General features: G+C 40.5%; 1 protein-coding gene across 6 annotated transcripts in view; it reads right to left on the reverse strand.

Moving 5' to 3' along the window:
• The window catches only part of prom1b (prominin 1 b), a 45,376-nt gene that overhangs the window by 4,074 nt on the left and 24,344 nt on the right, over window positions 1-16,958 (reverse strand). For 2 of the 6 annotated variants that reach the window (XR_013798041.1, XR_013798042.1), the window contains 12 exons: window positions 15,337-15,489; window positions 15,060-15,183; window positions 13,422-13,525; window positions 12,844-12,928; window positions 12,598-12,744; window positions 12,453-12,524; window positions 11,519-11,611; window positions 10,601-10,678; window positions 10,337-10,417; window positions 9,777-9,845; window positions 9,575-9,664; window positions 7,471-7,586 (listed from right to left, as the gene is read on the reverse strand). Coding sequence is in view for 4 of the 6 variants with exons in the window: in XM_079616106.1 (XP_079472232.1) it covers window positions 4,329-4,398; window positions 6,944-7,015; window positions 7,471-7,586; window positions 9,575-9,664; window positions 9,777-9,845; window positions 10,337-10,417; window positions 10,601-10,654; window positions 11,043-11,060; window positions 11,519-11,611; window positions 12,453-12,524; window positions 12,598-12,744; window positions 12,844-12,928; window positions 13,422-13,525; window positions 15,060-15,183; window positions 15,337-15,489 (1,348 nt within the window). In the remaining 2 variants the exon portion in view is untranslated. Of the gene's footprint in view, window positions 1-4,191; window positions 4,399-6,943; window positions 7,016-7,470; window positions 7,587-9,574; window positions 9,665-9,776; window positions 9,846-10,336; window positions 10,418-10,600; window positions 10,679-11,042; window positions 11,061-11,518; window positions 11,612-12,452; window positions 12,525-12,597; window positions 12,745-12,843; window positions 12,929-13,421; window positions 13,526-15,059; window positions 15,184-15,336; window positions 15,490-16,958 lie in introns of those variants that run through there. The other 4 variants (XM_079616109.1, XM_079616108.1, XM_079616106.1 and 1 more) reach the window with 3 other exon arrangements.

The following is a 16,958-nucleotide window of genomic DNA, read 5'->3' on the forward strand; positions in this document are numbered from 1 at the left end:
CAAGAAGGCTCACTGGGGGAAACGCATACTTGCGGAGGCCCCGGGGCCAGCTGTGCGCCAGAGCGTCCGTGCCGAGCGTGCCCTCGGTCAGGGAGTAAAACTGGGCGCAGTGGGACGAGTCGTGGGAGGCAAACAGGTCTACCTGTGCGTCCCCGAACTGATCCCAATCAGCTGGACTGCCTGGGGATGGAGTCTCCATTCTCTCGGAAGAGGCTGAAGCCGTGAGAGCTCGTCGGCTGCACAGTTCAGGTCTCCCGGAATATAATGGCTCGAAGCGACCTCAGATACTTCTGACTCCATATGAGGAGGTGGCGGGCGAGTTGCGACATACGGCGGGAGCGTAGACCACCTTGTCGGTTGATGTACGCTACTGTCGCGGTATTGTCTGATGGGACTAGTACGTGCTGGTTCTTGAGCAGCGCCCGGAAGCGGTGCAGAGCGAGACGTACTGCCAGCAACTCGAGGCAATTGACATGCCAAAGGCGGTGGGGACCTGTCCAGGAGCCCGCGGCAGCATGTCCATTGCACATGGCGGCCCAGCCCGTGGAGGAGGCATCCGTTGAGACAACAACATGCCTGGAAACTCGTTCTAAGGGCACTCCGGCCCGAGAAAGCTGAGATTCGTCCACGGGGAGAAGGTCTGATGGCAGGTCGGAGTAACTGGTACTCGGAACGTGCCCTGACGCCATGCCCACCTCGGGACTCGATCGCAAAGCCAGTGCTGAAGCGGTCTCATATGAAGCAATCCGAGCGCCGTTGCCGCGGCTGCAGATGCCATATGCCCCAGGAGCCTCTGAAAAAGTTTCAGTGGAACCGCACTCTTGCCCTCAAATTGTCTCAGGCAAGTCGGCAGTGACTGCGCACGCTCGCTCGTAAGCTGCGCGCACATGGCGACCGAGTCGAATTTCCTACCGAGAAAAGAGATCCTCTGCACGGGGCAAAGTTTGCTCTTCTCCCAGTTGACCCGAAGGCCCAGACAGGCTAGGTGCCGGAGCACTAGGTCCCTGTGTTCGCAACCCTGGTCCGAGAGTGAGCTAGGATTAGCCAGTCATCGGGATAATTCAGGATGCGAACCCCGTGCTGCCGTAGCGGCACAAGGGCTGCCTCGACGACCTTCGTGAAGACGCGAGGAGACAGGGCCAACCCGAATGGGAGAACAGCGTACTGGAATGCCTGCCCCTCGAAAGCAACCCGCAAGAACGGTCTGTGTCGAGAAAAAAATGGAGACATGAAGTAGGCGTCCTTCAGGTCGATCGCTGCAAACCAATCCTGTGGCTGCACACATTCGAAAATGTGCTAGGCCTGAGCCTCTTGAACGGAAGCCTGTGAAGGGAACGGTTCAAGACACGCAGATCCAGGATTGGCCGTAACCCACCGGATTTCCTGGGGACAATGAAGTAGGGGCTGTAGAAGCCGGACCTCATTGCGGCTGGAGGGACAGTCTCGATCGCACCCTTCGCCAGCAGGGTGGCGACCTCCGCTCTCATGACAGGGGATAGCCACCGACCATAGTGAAGCGGACTCCCCAGAAGCGGGGAGGAGACCGTGCGAACTGAATCGCATAGCCGAGCCTGATGGTTCGCGCAAGCCGGCGGGACAGGGGGGAAGCTCTAACCAGGCTCCCACGGACTGTGCCAGCGGGGTCATGCGAACGACAGACGTCCCCCCGGGGGTGCAGCGAAGCGGAATGACCGGCCCAGACGTGGGTGGCATAGCGGCCCGGTGTGGGGGCACGGTCATTAGCCGCGTCCTGCCAGAGGAGGCCAGGGAAGGACCAGCGTTCCACAGGGGCGTGCTCTGGCAGGGGTCTGGCGACAGAGGGGGACGAGAGTGGCGAGGCCCGTGAGCGTGCGCACTGTCATCCGAGAACTCTGTGACAGAGGAGGGCGAGAGTGGCGGGACCCGAGGGTGGCGCGCACTGTCGTCCGAGAACTCTGTGTGCTCAGAGATGGGAGAGACAGTTCTTTGGAAAAAGAGGTTTTCCCCCGGCCCTCCACCGGGGGAAGGAGTGGCCCTGCAACCACCTCCTAGAAAGAACTGCAACCCATCTCTGAGCTGCCCGTAACGGGAGCACCGCATTGCTGCGGGGCTGGTACGGGCTGGGGCGCCTTCCTGCGACTACCTCCACGGCACGGCCTGGGTGAAGGGTGCTGCTAGGGCCGGCAGGGAGTGTCGCAGGAGGGCGCCCTCGGCGGCGAGCGGAATGAGGCAGCTGAGCCGGCGGCTGAGCAGCTGGCCGCGGGATCAGAGCCTCAGTCTGCTCTGGGCAGCCGAGAACTCTGGGCAGAGTCCTCGACTGCGCCGCCGAGGAGGCCAGTCTGGGATATGGGGAGTTGAGGAAGCGGCTTCGCTCAGCCTCGCCCATATCAACCAGACTAAGCCAGTTTTTGTCTCTGGACCACATATGTGGACATCACCTGACCCAGGGAGCGTGTGGTCACCTTCGTCGCCCGTAGAGCGAGGTCGGTGGCGGCACGCAGCTCTTGCAAGGAGCCCTGGACCAGCCCTACCCTCGTGCATTAGCAATGAGCACCCCTGGCCTGGTAGACCTGAAGGATGGGCATAGCATGCAGTGAGGTGGCAGCCAGCCCCGCAGCTCTATAGATCTCTGCCACCGGAGTAGACAAAAACCCACATGCTTTGGGGTGGGTGGGTGCTTAGGGCCGCCACGCCAGTGGAGGCGCTGTGGGGACACAGTTGTGTTGCCACAGAACACTCCATAGGGGGAACCCCAGTGTACCCACTGGCCGCGACCTCATCGAGGGCAGAGAAGGCGGAAGAGGCCGCTGAGTAATCTCATGACCTCTTCATGCACGTCCAGGAAGAAAGGAATTGGGGGCGGGCCGACGTGTGCCGGTGCGTCCCCAAAAACCGATCATCAGCTTTAAGCACTTGGGACATGGCGGAGGGTTCCACACAAGCCCAAATGCTCGCGACTGCCCGGGGAAGCATGGCAGAGTTCTGGTTCAGACTCGGGCAATGCTGGCACACCCGGAGGAGGCAGCACAGCCGAGTCTTCTCCAGCGTACTCACGCCCACCTTGTGATGCGGCGATAGACAAGATTTCATCTGCCGGGGCATCGAATGAAATGCTGGACCAGCCCGCGACCTCTGGCCGGGACTGGTCAGCGATCTCATCCGGATACCACACGGGTTGCAATGTGAAGAGGAGTGTGTGGACCGAGGATAGATCGTCGGGTTGGTTCCACACAGCAGCCTCTGATCACCCTGGCCACCAGCCGAAGTATTCCCTCTTGCGGAGAGAATAGATCGGGGTGTGGATGAGGGGACTCTCTCTCGAGGAGGTCATCGAGTCTCGATCGTTACATTGCGATGGTCATGTCCCCGCAATGAGAACATGACGCATCCACGAACGCTGTCTGTGCGTTTGCCCAAACACATCAGACAGCGTCCGTGCCCATCAGCTGATTTAATCTGTGTATCGCACCCAGAAACACACGGGCGAACCGTCTTTAAAAAGACGCGCCGCGTGCAGCTCTTTTAGAGAGATAAAAACTCAAACAGCAGTGTTGAAGCGCCCAGGGAGAGACACACGACTGGCAGACCACTGCGCAGATCGGCAGGCAATATGAAGCTCGCTGGAATTCGCCGTCACACCAACACTTCTGAAGAGTAGCTCGTCTCGAAGAGTGAAGAGAGATGATCTCAGAATGGCTTGTGGAGTGAAGAATGCTCTTGGCTCCGAAAGCGAAAACATATCTGCATGTTGCCAGCTCACTTCCTTTATACCCACAAGGTGGGGCGGAGTTATGCTATGCAAATTCAGCAGACCCATGGCATTTGCTTGCCATTGGCTCGTTTTATTACTGTTCGAAGATGATAGGCTTCTAAGCGAACCCCATTCGTCGTCATTCGACGTAACTCGAAGTGACAACGAAAGGGAACATGTGAAAGATTAGTGAGTGACAACATACATGATTTCGGTGAAACAGGAATGTGCCACACCAATGGCAGACCAGAGTCCGTAAGTAACTTTATGAATCATGCGCACGACTAAAACATGGAATAATTGTGAATTCTTGATGGGTACAAATATGTGTGATGGAGAAAAGTGGAAAAAAGGAATGGATGAGCACAAAGTGAGAAAAAGTCCAGTTCAGACATCAGCAGTAAAGAAGCAGAATCAACAAGAGGAACACTGACATGAATCAATGTGTTTGTTTGATAGGGGATGTGTATGGATATAATGCAAAGGTAGAACAAAGAATGGATGAACAGATAAACTGTTGAAAGGTTTTGTACCTGTAGGCTGCATGTACGGTTGCATACCCCCGGTGAAAGTGTTTATGTGTGTGTGTGAATTTGTGTCACCAGTCAGGCTGTCTCGGGGGGGCAGAGGCCCGAGGATACCACCTCATTGTGTCATAGGATGGGTAGCTGAAAAAAAATACAGGTTCGTTTTGAATAAACCTTGTGAGTTTTGAAAGTTTGGAATGGCAGTATAAAAAAAATTGGTCTTTAGTTTAGCTTCAAAAAAGCACAGAAAACTGTCATGCAGAGCACGGCTGCGTCCGAAACCTATAAAACCTAACCGAAACCTGCCTTCGGAGGATTCATTGCAAGGAATGAAGGCATGTCAGAATACAATGTTAGCTGAGAAACCTTCATCTGATCGATTTTTGAAGGCACAGCATAGATGTACTGTAGTAGTTGGCTTTCTTTGATATCCCAGAATCCTTTGTGTTTCATTCTGTGACAGTTGAGCTAAAAAAGAAAGATGGCGTCTGAAAGTTGCGGTTTGTCATCAGTTTGTGTTTTTGACCAACGGTTTCCACTTCTGATGTCATTTCTAGTGAGAACTTACAATTGTAGTAATAAAATATTGTCTTCAGTTTTCACCAAAGCTCGCTCTTGCAGTGGATCATTAAAGGGCACCTATTATGGAATTTTGAAATTTACCTTTCATGTAGTGTGTAACATAGATCTAAGTGAACAAAAACATCCTGCAAAGTTTGAAATATGAAAGTGCACCGTATATAAAGTTATTGTCTTTCAAAAGTGAGAGTCGACTCTGAGTCATTTTTATGAATCGTTTGAAGACCGAAGCTTTTTCTCTGACTAGATGACGTCAACTTGTCAAGTTATTTGAATACGATACGCCCACTTATTGCTCTCCAAGGCCAGCAGGGAAAATATCATGGCGACGAGACGCTGTGTTCTGAAGTTCTCAAAAGCCAACTTTTTTCATCTGCCCAAGGAGGAGCATTTGAAGACTAAGTGGCTACAATTCACTATACCACAGAAGTATAGTCCGAGCCTTTGTTCGCGTCATTTTGAAGACGATTGCTTTTTAAATGCAATATCAAACTTGGATTCGCGAGCCGCTGATATTGAAGGAAGGTTCAGTTCCAAGTGTATTTGCATCAGCTTCCTCCTCCGTATCACAACCTGTAAGTGTTATTATTAATTTTTGCTTTTATATTTTATGTAGCATGCTTAATAATTATTTTGTTTGTTGAGTAAGCACCGTTTAGCTTCTAGGTCTTCAATGACAATTGTATTGAGATATGTGAAGTGTTTGTCGTTGTTTTCGGAGTTGTCTTAATGAATAGAGTAACGTAACTGCATTTTTTTTTGTAAAAACGTTATGTTTATGCATCGGGCTAATGCAAACAAAGACTGATTGTGCTTTTACAATATGAACTCTGGGCTATGCTCGCTAAATAACATTAAATTCTTTATCTTATTTTTCGTTTTTTACTACAAACTATAAAGCAGTGGACTATAATCATTATTATAATACAATTTAATTGATAAAAGCATCATTGCACTCCGTGTTAAAAATAAGTATTATCTCTGAAAACACTGCTGGGTCATCTGACCAATCAACGCAGATTAGCGTCGCGCAGAGGAGGGGTTTGAAAAACGAGTCGTTGAACGATTCATTTGGGAGTCGGTGAGCAAATCAGGTACAAATAAATGCATATTATACGAAAACAAAAGTGTTTTTTGTCATTGCATGCATGTAAAACTGTTGTTGGGGACTCCCACAACAACATTAGGAACATTTTAAATGTCATAATAGGTGCCCTTTAAACACTTAACGTTGCCTCAGAAATCTGTCTGAAATCAAACAAAGTTATTGCCTGATAGGGCAGTGAGGCAACAAGTGAGCTGAATAAGTCTTCGGACGCAGCCGATATATACACTGTAAAAAAAAAATTACATCCCCAAGTCAAAATTTTCTAGTGACTGATAACATCTACATTTTTCACTTAGTCTGACATATTATTTCTCATTGAGCCAATGTTAACAGACTATTGCAACAATTAATTCAATTTATTTTACAGAATTTCACTTGGGTCAATTTAAAAATTTAGATGTGACCAGTCACTAGAATATTTTGACTTGGAGAGGTTACATTTTTTTACAGTGTATGGATAGAGATGCATGCTGAGAAACGAATGTCATGCTATTACACTGTTCAATATTTGTATCTGGCATAAATAATTTTTAAAAATGTATGAATTGTGTATGTATGAAATGTGTTTTTGATTGATTTAGTAAGATTTCATAATAAATTATAACAGATCAATCAAAACAAGTAGGGATCCACCGACATACAAACTATGCTGATAGTTACACGACATCTATTGTTGTTGCTTTTGACAATGAAACAATATGATTATACACATCTATGCTATTGTGTTTTTTTGTAATTTAACACAAATGTTAATACCAAGTACGGTGTTATAAATATACATTCAATTTAAAACGGAACATTTTAAATATAAAAAAACCTGCAAGATTTACAATGTTAATAGTTATGGAAGTCCATCACAGTCAGCGAAAAGGGTCCATACAGTACATAGTACATACTCATAAAAATGTCCATGCACACAATTGATTACTATAGACATTTAGCTACGACTGATGATTTCAGCATGCATAGAGATGAATAAAGAGGTGGAATAAACTCTACCTGCTCATCACGGGGTTGTTTATGCCATATAAAGGCTCGCTATGATAACCACTGACAACAACATCCACACTACTGTAAAACAGTGAATGTAAAAGTAAACATCAACTGCTTGTGAAATGAACATGAGATGTATGAATGAAAGTGAACAGTTCACAGAGTGAAAAAAAATGTAAAGATAGTATTGAAGGTTTCAAAGGTGCAATGATAAGATGAAAAGCAAAACAAAATTAAAAGTTGAAATCGATGAAAAGATGAGAAAAAAGAAAGAAGAAGAGGTTGGTTATCAGAATGTGAACAAAAGAAGAATATGGAAATGAAGAGTGGAAGTTGAGGAAGAGATGACTCTAAAAGAAGGAAACAAGGTTGTTTCAAACACCTGTGGAGTGAAAGTCATTCTTGAATCTTGGTAAAAGATTTTCAGCTTAGTTGCAGTTTCTTTTAGGAAAAGCTTGATCCGTTTTATAAGGCCATATTTCACTTCACATATGACAGGTAGATGCACCTAAATTCAGCAATTATAAACTCACTCATCGTAGACGTCCTCGGTGTCCATCCTGCGGTAGAATTTGGCAAGTTTTACCGACATGATAATGCTGGGAATGAGCAACATACAGCATCCTCCCAGACCAAACCAGAATGTGTTCTAAAACACACAAATGCACAAGAGAACACATTAGCATAAATGTCCATAAACAGCTCATAAAAATGCTACTTTAAACACATATATAAAAAGTGTCCTCATTTTAATTTAAAATATGAAGCGGAATATGTGACCGTACATACACTACCATTCAAAAGTCTGAGGTCAGTAAGATTTTTTTTAAAGAAATATTCGTCAAAGATGCATTAAATTGATCAGAAGTGACAGTCGAGACATTACAAAAGAGTTCTATTTTAAATTAATGCTGTTCTTTTGAACTTTATATTCATCAAATAATGACGAAAAATCACAGTCACAGTTTCGACAAAAATATTGAGCACCAAATAAGCATATTAGGATGAAAATTCAGCTTTGCCATCACACAAATAAGTTACATTTTAAAAAGTATTAAAATAGAAAACAGTCATTTTAATTGTAATAATATTTCACAATATTACTGTTTTTACTGTATGCTTAATCAAATAAAGCAGCCTTGGTGAGAATAAGGAACTTCTTTCACAAATATTAAAATGGCTGTTTACATAATCAGTGCTTTTTCTATCCTCATCTAACGCTCATCTTGTTGTCGAGGTGTGATAAATCTCTCTGTTAAATGGATTGACCCAGTCTGCAGGGATGTTCTGTGTATAGTAGTAAACAACAACAACATTGTACAACATAAATGCCAACACCTTACCATAAGGTCACATTCACTCAAGTTAGTTAATGCATACATATCTAATGACACACTTAATGACTAGCCTAAGACTGAACAGACTTTCAGACTGTTTCCATCGACTGGAGCCGATTTTAAACACGACTGTGAACACTGACTGAACGCAACTGTCTCTGACTCGGCACGTTTGGGCATGATCAGTCGTAAGCATCACATTACATTCATAATCGGCCTTACAGTAGTTAAGTGTGTCCCCGCTTAACAATGAGCAATGGATTTATTACAGTATTTATTTATCTTTGTTAATGTTGGTTAAAAAATAAGCAACATTAAATTAACATTAACATTGAAATTAACATTAACTAAGATTAATAAGTGCTTCAGGAGTATTTTTAGTTCATGTTTAACTAATGTAGTTAACTAATGCTAACAAATGGAGCCTTATTGTAAAGTGTTACCACATACATTTCAATACTTAGGACAGGCAAACACCAACAAACAAGTTGTCCGTTGGATTTAGAATTTAACGCAAAATAACTGTCATGTTCACACTGCCCCAACAGTCACAGACAAACCCTGATTGAACATTCAGTCGGGTGAAAACAAACTCCGACCAACGGCAACAGACGGTGACGGGTAGTAATTCACTGATCCGACAAAACACAACAAACCTGTTTGTTGGCGTTTGTCTGTGTGGTGTGAATTGGCCTTTAGCATTCTGATATCGCAGACAGTGTCTGTCAAGCTCCATACGTGACATAAAGCATCATAGAAGCAGTCCATATGACTATTGTAATATATATTCCAAGTATCAAAAAGAGCATTGTGAACTCCCTGTCGAACATCTCCTTGTGTTTTTGATTTTTTTTTTTTAAAGAAAGTCAGAATTATGCCGTTGGAGCAAATTGAGAGAAAGAGTAAATGGCAATTACCATCCCTTTAATTTAACAGCAGAAAACAGAGCCTGGGAAGTCCCCGATTACAGGGCTCTGTTAATGTGAGTGTGTGTGTGTGTTTACTTTTGGATTGTATATTTCTGTAAGTTCATAGATTTGTTCACACACACCAGCATACACACTGCAATAACATCTCCCTTCCGCTGCAACTGGGGGCTCAGAGTGTGAACAGTGACAATCTTGTTCTGCTCTCTGCTCTGTGTGTGTGTGTGTGTGTGTGTGTGTGTGTGTGTGTGTGTGTGTGTGTGTGTGTGTGTGTGTGTGTGTGTGTGTGTGTGTGTGTGTGTGTGTGTGTGTGTGTGTGTGTGTGTGTGTGTGTGTGTGTGTGCTATATGTTTTAAAACGGTTTTGTATCTTACCACTGAGTCAACAATGAAGCTGCAGGCTACGATCTCTAGCGAGTCCACAATGTTGCTGATGGGCTTGCACTGGGCAACCTCCATTGCCAGCTGCACATACAGACACACACATTAGTATATAACTGATTTAGTTGCAGTGTAACATGACAAAGTGCTGCTCTTAAGGAAAATGCTGGACTTTGTCTTATCTTAGCATACTCACTGAGTGCTTGACCCACACCGTATATTGTGAAAAGTATCCCACAATGTTCTTAATGAATTTTTCAGTCTCCTGTGACATTTTTAACAATACAAAAATTGTTAAAAAATATATATACATACCAGAGCATTTGAAAACTGAGCTATTAAAAATATATACTTTTTTCTTCATTAGTATTGCGTCCAGTAAAAAATCAAACGCCTTTAAAACAAGATAAGTGTACTTGTTTATAGAGAATATATCTACAATTAAAATAATTTTTCCCCACATTACACCGTTTGTTACAATTTGTTGTGGTTTAAGCTTAGATCTCATAAAATAATGATTGTGGTTTATTCTTAAAACAAGAAAAATAACACAATTCAAGATATGGTTTCTAAAAACAAGTCTCAATGTCTTGGCTTCTCAAGTAAATGTATCTTGTTTTAAAGATGTTTAAAATTGTTTTTTTGTTTTTTTACTGGAAAACATGTAATAATTCAGATCTATGCAGTATGTATCTATGGATCAAGATTTACAATAAGTAAATTAATAAATGTAAAAAATGAAACACGTATTTGTACCTGTTTGACCACATGCGAGACATTGTTGGAGATGAGATACTCTGCTGCCTCGATGGCATTCAGGACATTTGTCACTTTAATCTAGTGGAAAAAAGTGAGAAATATTACATAATTCTTAACATAATAATTATACAGAGTCCCTAAAATCTAGGACACATTATACACTCCTAACCATGTATAAATGCAATTTCATTATCTATATTAAAATCAAGAGGCATTTATTTTATAGAAAGATGTACAATTGTGTGTATTTGCTGGACTTACAGGTAGTTCTTTGGATGTTTTCTGAAGCAGTTTGATGCTTTGACTTAGAGTGCCCTACAAGAAAAACACACATATATTCTACTTAAGTAAATATATAAATAAATATATGAATCTCTTACAATCTGGTCAACCCTTCCATGAATTACCGGTTTCTCCTATGATTCTTATTCTATTAAATCTTTTTAGTAAGTCATGCTCCAGCGTGTTCTTTTGAATTAAATTCTTTAGTCATTGCAATACAATTTCACAGCAAACATTGCTGACAAATCACAAAGTACAAACACAATGATTAAAACAGAAGACACTTAAACAGACTTGCAAACACAAACATTTACAAAACACTTCTGAACTACTAAAGTTGTTCACATTACTGAAACACATTTTTTACAAAGTACATCTATTTTTGTTTAGTCACGTCACATGACACCAGCTGTTGGCTTACCCTTGCTTTCACAAATTTCTTTGGTTCCATTTGAAAAAATAGAATAAAGAATAAAACTTAGAATAAAAATTTCTGTGTCCTCATAAACCAAATGGCTTCAAACATTTTTATTCTAATTCAAAAAATGACAAAAGTTTTCTGTGAAGCTTATGTTTCCCGTAAACCATACCAGTTTGTGTGTTTGTTTGTTTGTTTTTATACCTTAAGCACTTTTGCACACAAATTTGCAATCATAAGTGAAATAAATCTGACAAAACCTCCTTTTAAAGATGTCCTCATATGTAAAAAGGTATAAAATAATAATAATAATAAAAAAATATTGTAAAAATGCCCTGTTAGTGTTAGAGTGTTGGTTATACAATTGCATTTAATAATTAACTAGCTGTATAATATAAATAGTAAAAGTCTTAGTAAATGGTTTGTGTGTGTATGTGCGTGCGTGCGTGAGTGAGTGTGTGCGTGCGTGTGTGTTTTACCATAGCCTGCTCCATTGGCACCACTTGATCTTTGTGGATCTGTCTGATACTGCTGGCATGACCCTTGAGCGCATTCTCAAGAGCCCCACGTCGCTAAGAAAGAAAGTGGGAGAGAGATACATTGAAAATGTATAGAATTGTCCCACCCCAAAACACTTTAAAAAACAACAAGAACAAAAAACACTTTCACTAGTTAATAATTAACAACCATTTTCACCACATCTTGTAAATGAACTGTTTGGAAGCAAATATAAAACACAATAAACTTACTAAGGCTAATTTCAGAACTACCATTTTATTTATACGAAATTGAATTGAATAATACATTTAAATATTAAATTACATTTTATTAAGTTATTGTGATATTGTTAGTCTAGAATTGGTATAAATCATTTTCAGTCAATAAATATGGTTTATGCTTATTTCACTCTTTGTTTAGATTATAAAATTGTAACATTTTAAAATATTATTCTACTGTAAAATGCATAAACTTGCAATACTACAGGTAGGGTTTGACTTATTTGTTAACTATAAACAATATCTATTACGGAATAAGCTCACTTGTTAGACTAACATTTTATGCCCAAGTGCTGTAAAAGGCCCTCAGTAATTTTCCCATAAGCACACCACACACTGCAGCTCCACACATCCTGTAGCTGTGTGTTTTCACCTCATGAATGCAGTGCCTGTGTCCCTCTACACTAGAGGGGAGATCGCCATATAAAGTTTCAAAATGTTCCAGAGACTAACCACTAGACTAGACTAGTCACTCAGAGTGACTCAGTGTTACAGTTACTGACATGACTCACTTTGATACATAGAGTAAATAATATCTGACCAACTGAACTGCTAATATCTTCACGTGTTATAAAATAAGACATTAACTGGCTGGCATTTTTACCAGTTGAAAGTGATTCATTTGTATTTGACTCACCAGTTGGTCTGCTTGAGCTTCAAGTTCATTTGCGTAGGACAAAAGATCCACAACCGTCACTCCTTTATTCACCTGTCAATGAAATCATCCTTAAAGTGTGTTCTACCATTGTGCCTGTAAGTGTCTACGAGAGTGTGAGGGTTACCTCAGTTAGATAAGCCTGATAGTCAATTTCTCCAATGCCTGTGTTGGCGAAGTCGATGAGGTTATCTTTGCCCTCCTGTTCCAGGAGAAGCATCCCCTCGAGATCCACATTCACACTATTAAAAAGCTTGGCCATTTCCAGGTTATACTGTTAAGAAACCACAAACACGTGGTTAGAGTACTGATGTCATGCTCAGTATGTAGATATACATAAAAACATATGAAATGCTTTTTGTCTTTCACGCACCACTGTGACATTGAGAAACTTGTTGAAGTTGAACTTGGTCTCCAGTTGTAGTGCTGAATATAAACCATTATTCTCATAACAATCTCTATGGGCAATGGAAAAAGTAAAAAATAGAAGTAAATCAACACTGTAAATCTTCTCAAAGACCAAACAGACTCTAGTGTCAAATAAATTATTTATTACAGAGATAGTTCACCCAAAAAACTCGTTCCAAACTCATCTTCGAAACACAAATGAAGATATTTTTTTAATGAAACCTGAGCGATTTTGATCCCTCATCATATAAAGTGATTTTGTCTCCTTAAAAGACTTAAACTGCTCGATTCTTTACTTTTACAATAGTTTTATGAACTTTTAAAAGGGTCAAAGACTTTCACTAGATATACGGAAATCTCTCAGGTTTCATTAAAAATATCTTTGAAAATATACGTACATAATATATTTCAAAGATGAACGAAAGTCTTATGGGTTTGGAACGACACAAGGTTAATTATGACAGCATCTTCAGTTCTGGGTGAGCTAAAGATTTAAAATAACTACTTCTCATTGATCTTTAGCATTGATCTTTGCTCACTTACCTGTACAGACTGCCGATAGTAAGGTCGATGTTTGGATCTTGAAACAGCATGCCAGGAAGGACGTTCTTTTTGGTAGGATGGACCATGTATGGTGTGTCAATAATCTGCACAGCAAAAAAAAAGCTAATTAAATTCAAAAGAGTCAATTTTCCATATGCTAATCAGTACATTTAAGATAATAATTCTATCTTCAGTTTCATTTTAGCTTTGTGTTGTTGCAAATTTGAATGACTTTCCTTAATCTGTAGACCACCAAAGAAGAACTTTTCATTTAATATTAAAGGCGTACAAACTGTATATTTTGGCACCACAGTGTCCCCGTCACACATCTTATATGTACTTACTTACTATAGTAATAACAGTAAAGTATGCACTACTATAAGCAACTAACCCTAAACCAAACCCTAACCCTAATTATATAGGAAGTACATGTTGTTAAGTAATATTACTCAGTACTTAGGCTATTTGTATAATTACACTGTAACACGTGTGATAAAGTGTAACCACAGTTTCCTTGGTAAACCTGTTACATGTACTTACTATAGTAAAATTATTAAATTATGTACATGCAACTAAACCTAACCCTATAGTCAGTGTTGGGGAAAGTTACTTTAAAAAGTAATGCATTACAATATTGCGTTACTCCCTTTAAAAGTAATTAATTGCATTACTTAGTTACTTTTTTAGAAAAGTAATGCATTACGTTACTTTTGCGTTACTTTTTTCCCACCTGGGCTGAGTTTGTTATTTTATAACACAAACGTTCTATTTTTGGGCAAATGTAAAGACCCTTTCACACCAAAAGTGAAATAATAATCCTCAGGCTGAAGGAAATGTGTACAGTAGAGGAAAGCAAACAAGCAAACCTTTATATCCATCTAAAGTCATGTTTGCTTATTTAAGTGAATCCTCGAAGGTCAGAAGCAAGTACATTGGTCAATAAAGTGAGATTAAATGCATAAAAATGTAACATGCAGCAGGTCAACATATTTAGTCATTGAAGGTTTGCATAGTATTCTGATTCTGCATTCACTGATTTTATTAATTTTGAGGAATATTGAATATTTTTTTGTGCAAGTGAGATGGGTAAATGCTCACATTTAGTCTAGAACTACAATAAACATCATGTTCACACACACACACACACACACACACAAACACACACACACACACACACACACACACGTCTCAACATGAGGACAGGAAAGCTGTCAGTCAATAAATGGGAAAACAAAGTAACTTGCGTTACTTATTTGAAAAAGTAACTCAGATATTTTGTTGTAAATTTTAAAAGTAATGCGTTACTTTACTAGTTACTTGAAAAAGTAATCTGATTACGTAACTCGAGTTACTTGTAATGCAATTCCCCCAACACTGCCTATAGTAAGTCCATGTTGTCAATTAACATTACTCAGTACTTAAATGTATAATTACACTGTAATAATACAGTGTATATACTGTATACTGTAATATTGTGTTCATGTTGCTGCTATTGAAGTGAGATGTTGGTAAGGTAAGGGGCAATGTAAAAATGTGTGTACATAATAAATTATCAATTTAAATGTAACTACATAGTAGTTAAAGACACGTAATATAAATTGTTCCATTTTTGTTAACCATAGAGTATTGTTCCATTACCTTAAAAATCTGTCTGTTAGCCAGCGGCTCACACACAAGCTTCTCTATGTTTCCTCCAACAACAAATGTGGTGACTACAACTCCCATGAGCACCCAAGAGAAGAGGAAGCTGAAGCCTACAGAACTGCTCAACAACAGAACCAAAAAAGTGAAAAAGAGAAGTTAGTATCTAACTTTGAACTATAATCAAATATAATTTGATATGCACTTTGTGGGAAGGTGTTGTGTAGATAAGTATTATGGTATATGTTGTTTTGGTGTTTCCATGGTAACTCACGCCATCAGCAGGTTTCCTCCAGTGTTGGACAGACATCCACGTGCGGTGGGTGTGGCATTTTTATCATAGCCACATGATCCACACAGCAAACCCAGGAAATTAAAGGCCAGAACCAGCACGACCATACAGCAGATCACTACACACCCTATCCATCTAGAGACACAAAGACAGAGATAAAGAGATATTGAGTGAAAGTGAGAATGTACACTGTGACTGCAAGATTTTTATTAAGTTTAAAAAAAAAGAAATCAGGCCTAATACATAATACATTCAGCAAGACGTTTTTTTTTGCAATTGCTATGACACAATACTTCAAAACTCTTCACAGTTCTCCTAATCAAATTTCATCTTGGCACAGCAATTTATTTCACATTCAAAATGCACTAAAACTACCAAAACACCTCAAATCACATCATTCTCAGTCACGTATTTCTATATGTTACTGTCACGCATGGTTGCAAGCACACAGAAAATAAAGATCTGGATCTAATCGCTGCAGTTGTAGATTTATTAACTATAGTCAAGTCACCTTCATTTATATAGCGCTTTTAACAATACAGATTGTTTCAAAGCAGCTTTACAGTGATAATACGAAATGAAAGTAACAGCGATTGTTTTGGCTTTACAGCAGCTCTGGAATAAAGTTGTTGTCCATCTAAAGTTAGTTTTGATTGATTCACTTCCGTAGCAAAGATCATTAGTTATCAACTTAGGGGCCGCTAACACGACACCGTTTTAACAGAAAACCCCTAATGCGATCCGGCCGCTCATTTGCACAAAACAGTGCCTGGTGTCTCGAGAACGCAAACCAAAGGTTCCAAGGTACAAGCCTTGAAAAATGTATAATACAGAATTTTGTGTCGCTTCCACATAGCCACGTGAACCGGAATTATCCCGACAACGTTTTATCTGTACAGAGGTAAAGGGAAGGGAGGGAGGCCTTCACAGGGGAGAGACTAGTTGACACTTCAGAGCACAAATACAAGCACAAAACAATACTCAAGAAACTTTGACTAGAAAAACATGAACAGGACAACCGGTAGAGATGCAGTGAGAACAGAAAAATTAACTAAATAAAACACACGGCTTACTTTTTTCTTTTTTTTTTCTTTTTTTACAAATACTAGTAAACATTTCTCAATACATTCGGCACTTTTTCAAAACTCTTCACACAGTGATCATAAAAGCAGTCTATGTGGGCTAAATTGTGGATCATTTATCATTGCTTTGGCACAAAATGCATTCAATGACTACATCTACATCAAAAATAGTATACTGTTATGTAAACATGGACTATTGAACATATACTGCAATGAATTATAAGCAGTAGAGAGTGTCATTCTTGTTTTGTAAAGAAACTATACAAATAAATCAGTATAATGCTGACTGTTGTTCGTGTTTTTTATGTCATTGTGACAAAGTGTGTTTGTTGGGTGAAAAACTAACTAACTTTGTTAGTGTTATGGAAGAATGACTTGATTTGAGACATGTATGAAGTGTTTTGGTAGTTTTATTGCATTTTGAATGTAAAATAAACTGCTATGTCAAGTTGAAAGTTGGTTAAGAGAACTGTGTGAAGAGTTTTGAAAAAGTGACCTTAGTACTGAGAAATGTGTCATAGC

The sequence above is a fragment of the Phoxinus phoxinus genome (genome assembly GCF_949152265.1).
Source record: "Phoxinus phoxinus genome assembly, chromosome: 6".
Classification (NCBI taxonomy): Eukaryota; Metazoa; Chordata; class Actinopteri; order Cypriniformes; family Leuciscidae; genus Phoxinus; species Phoxinus phoxinus.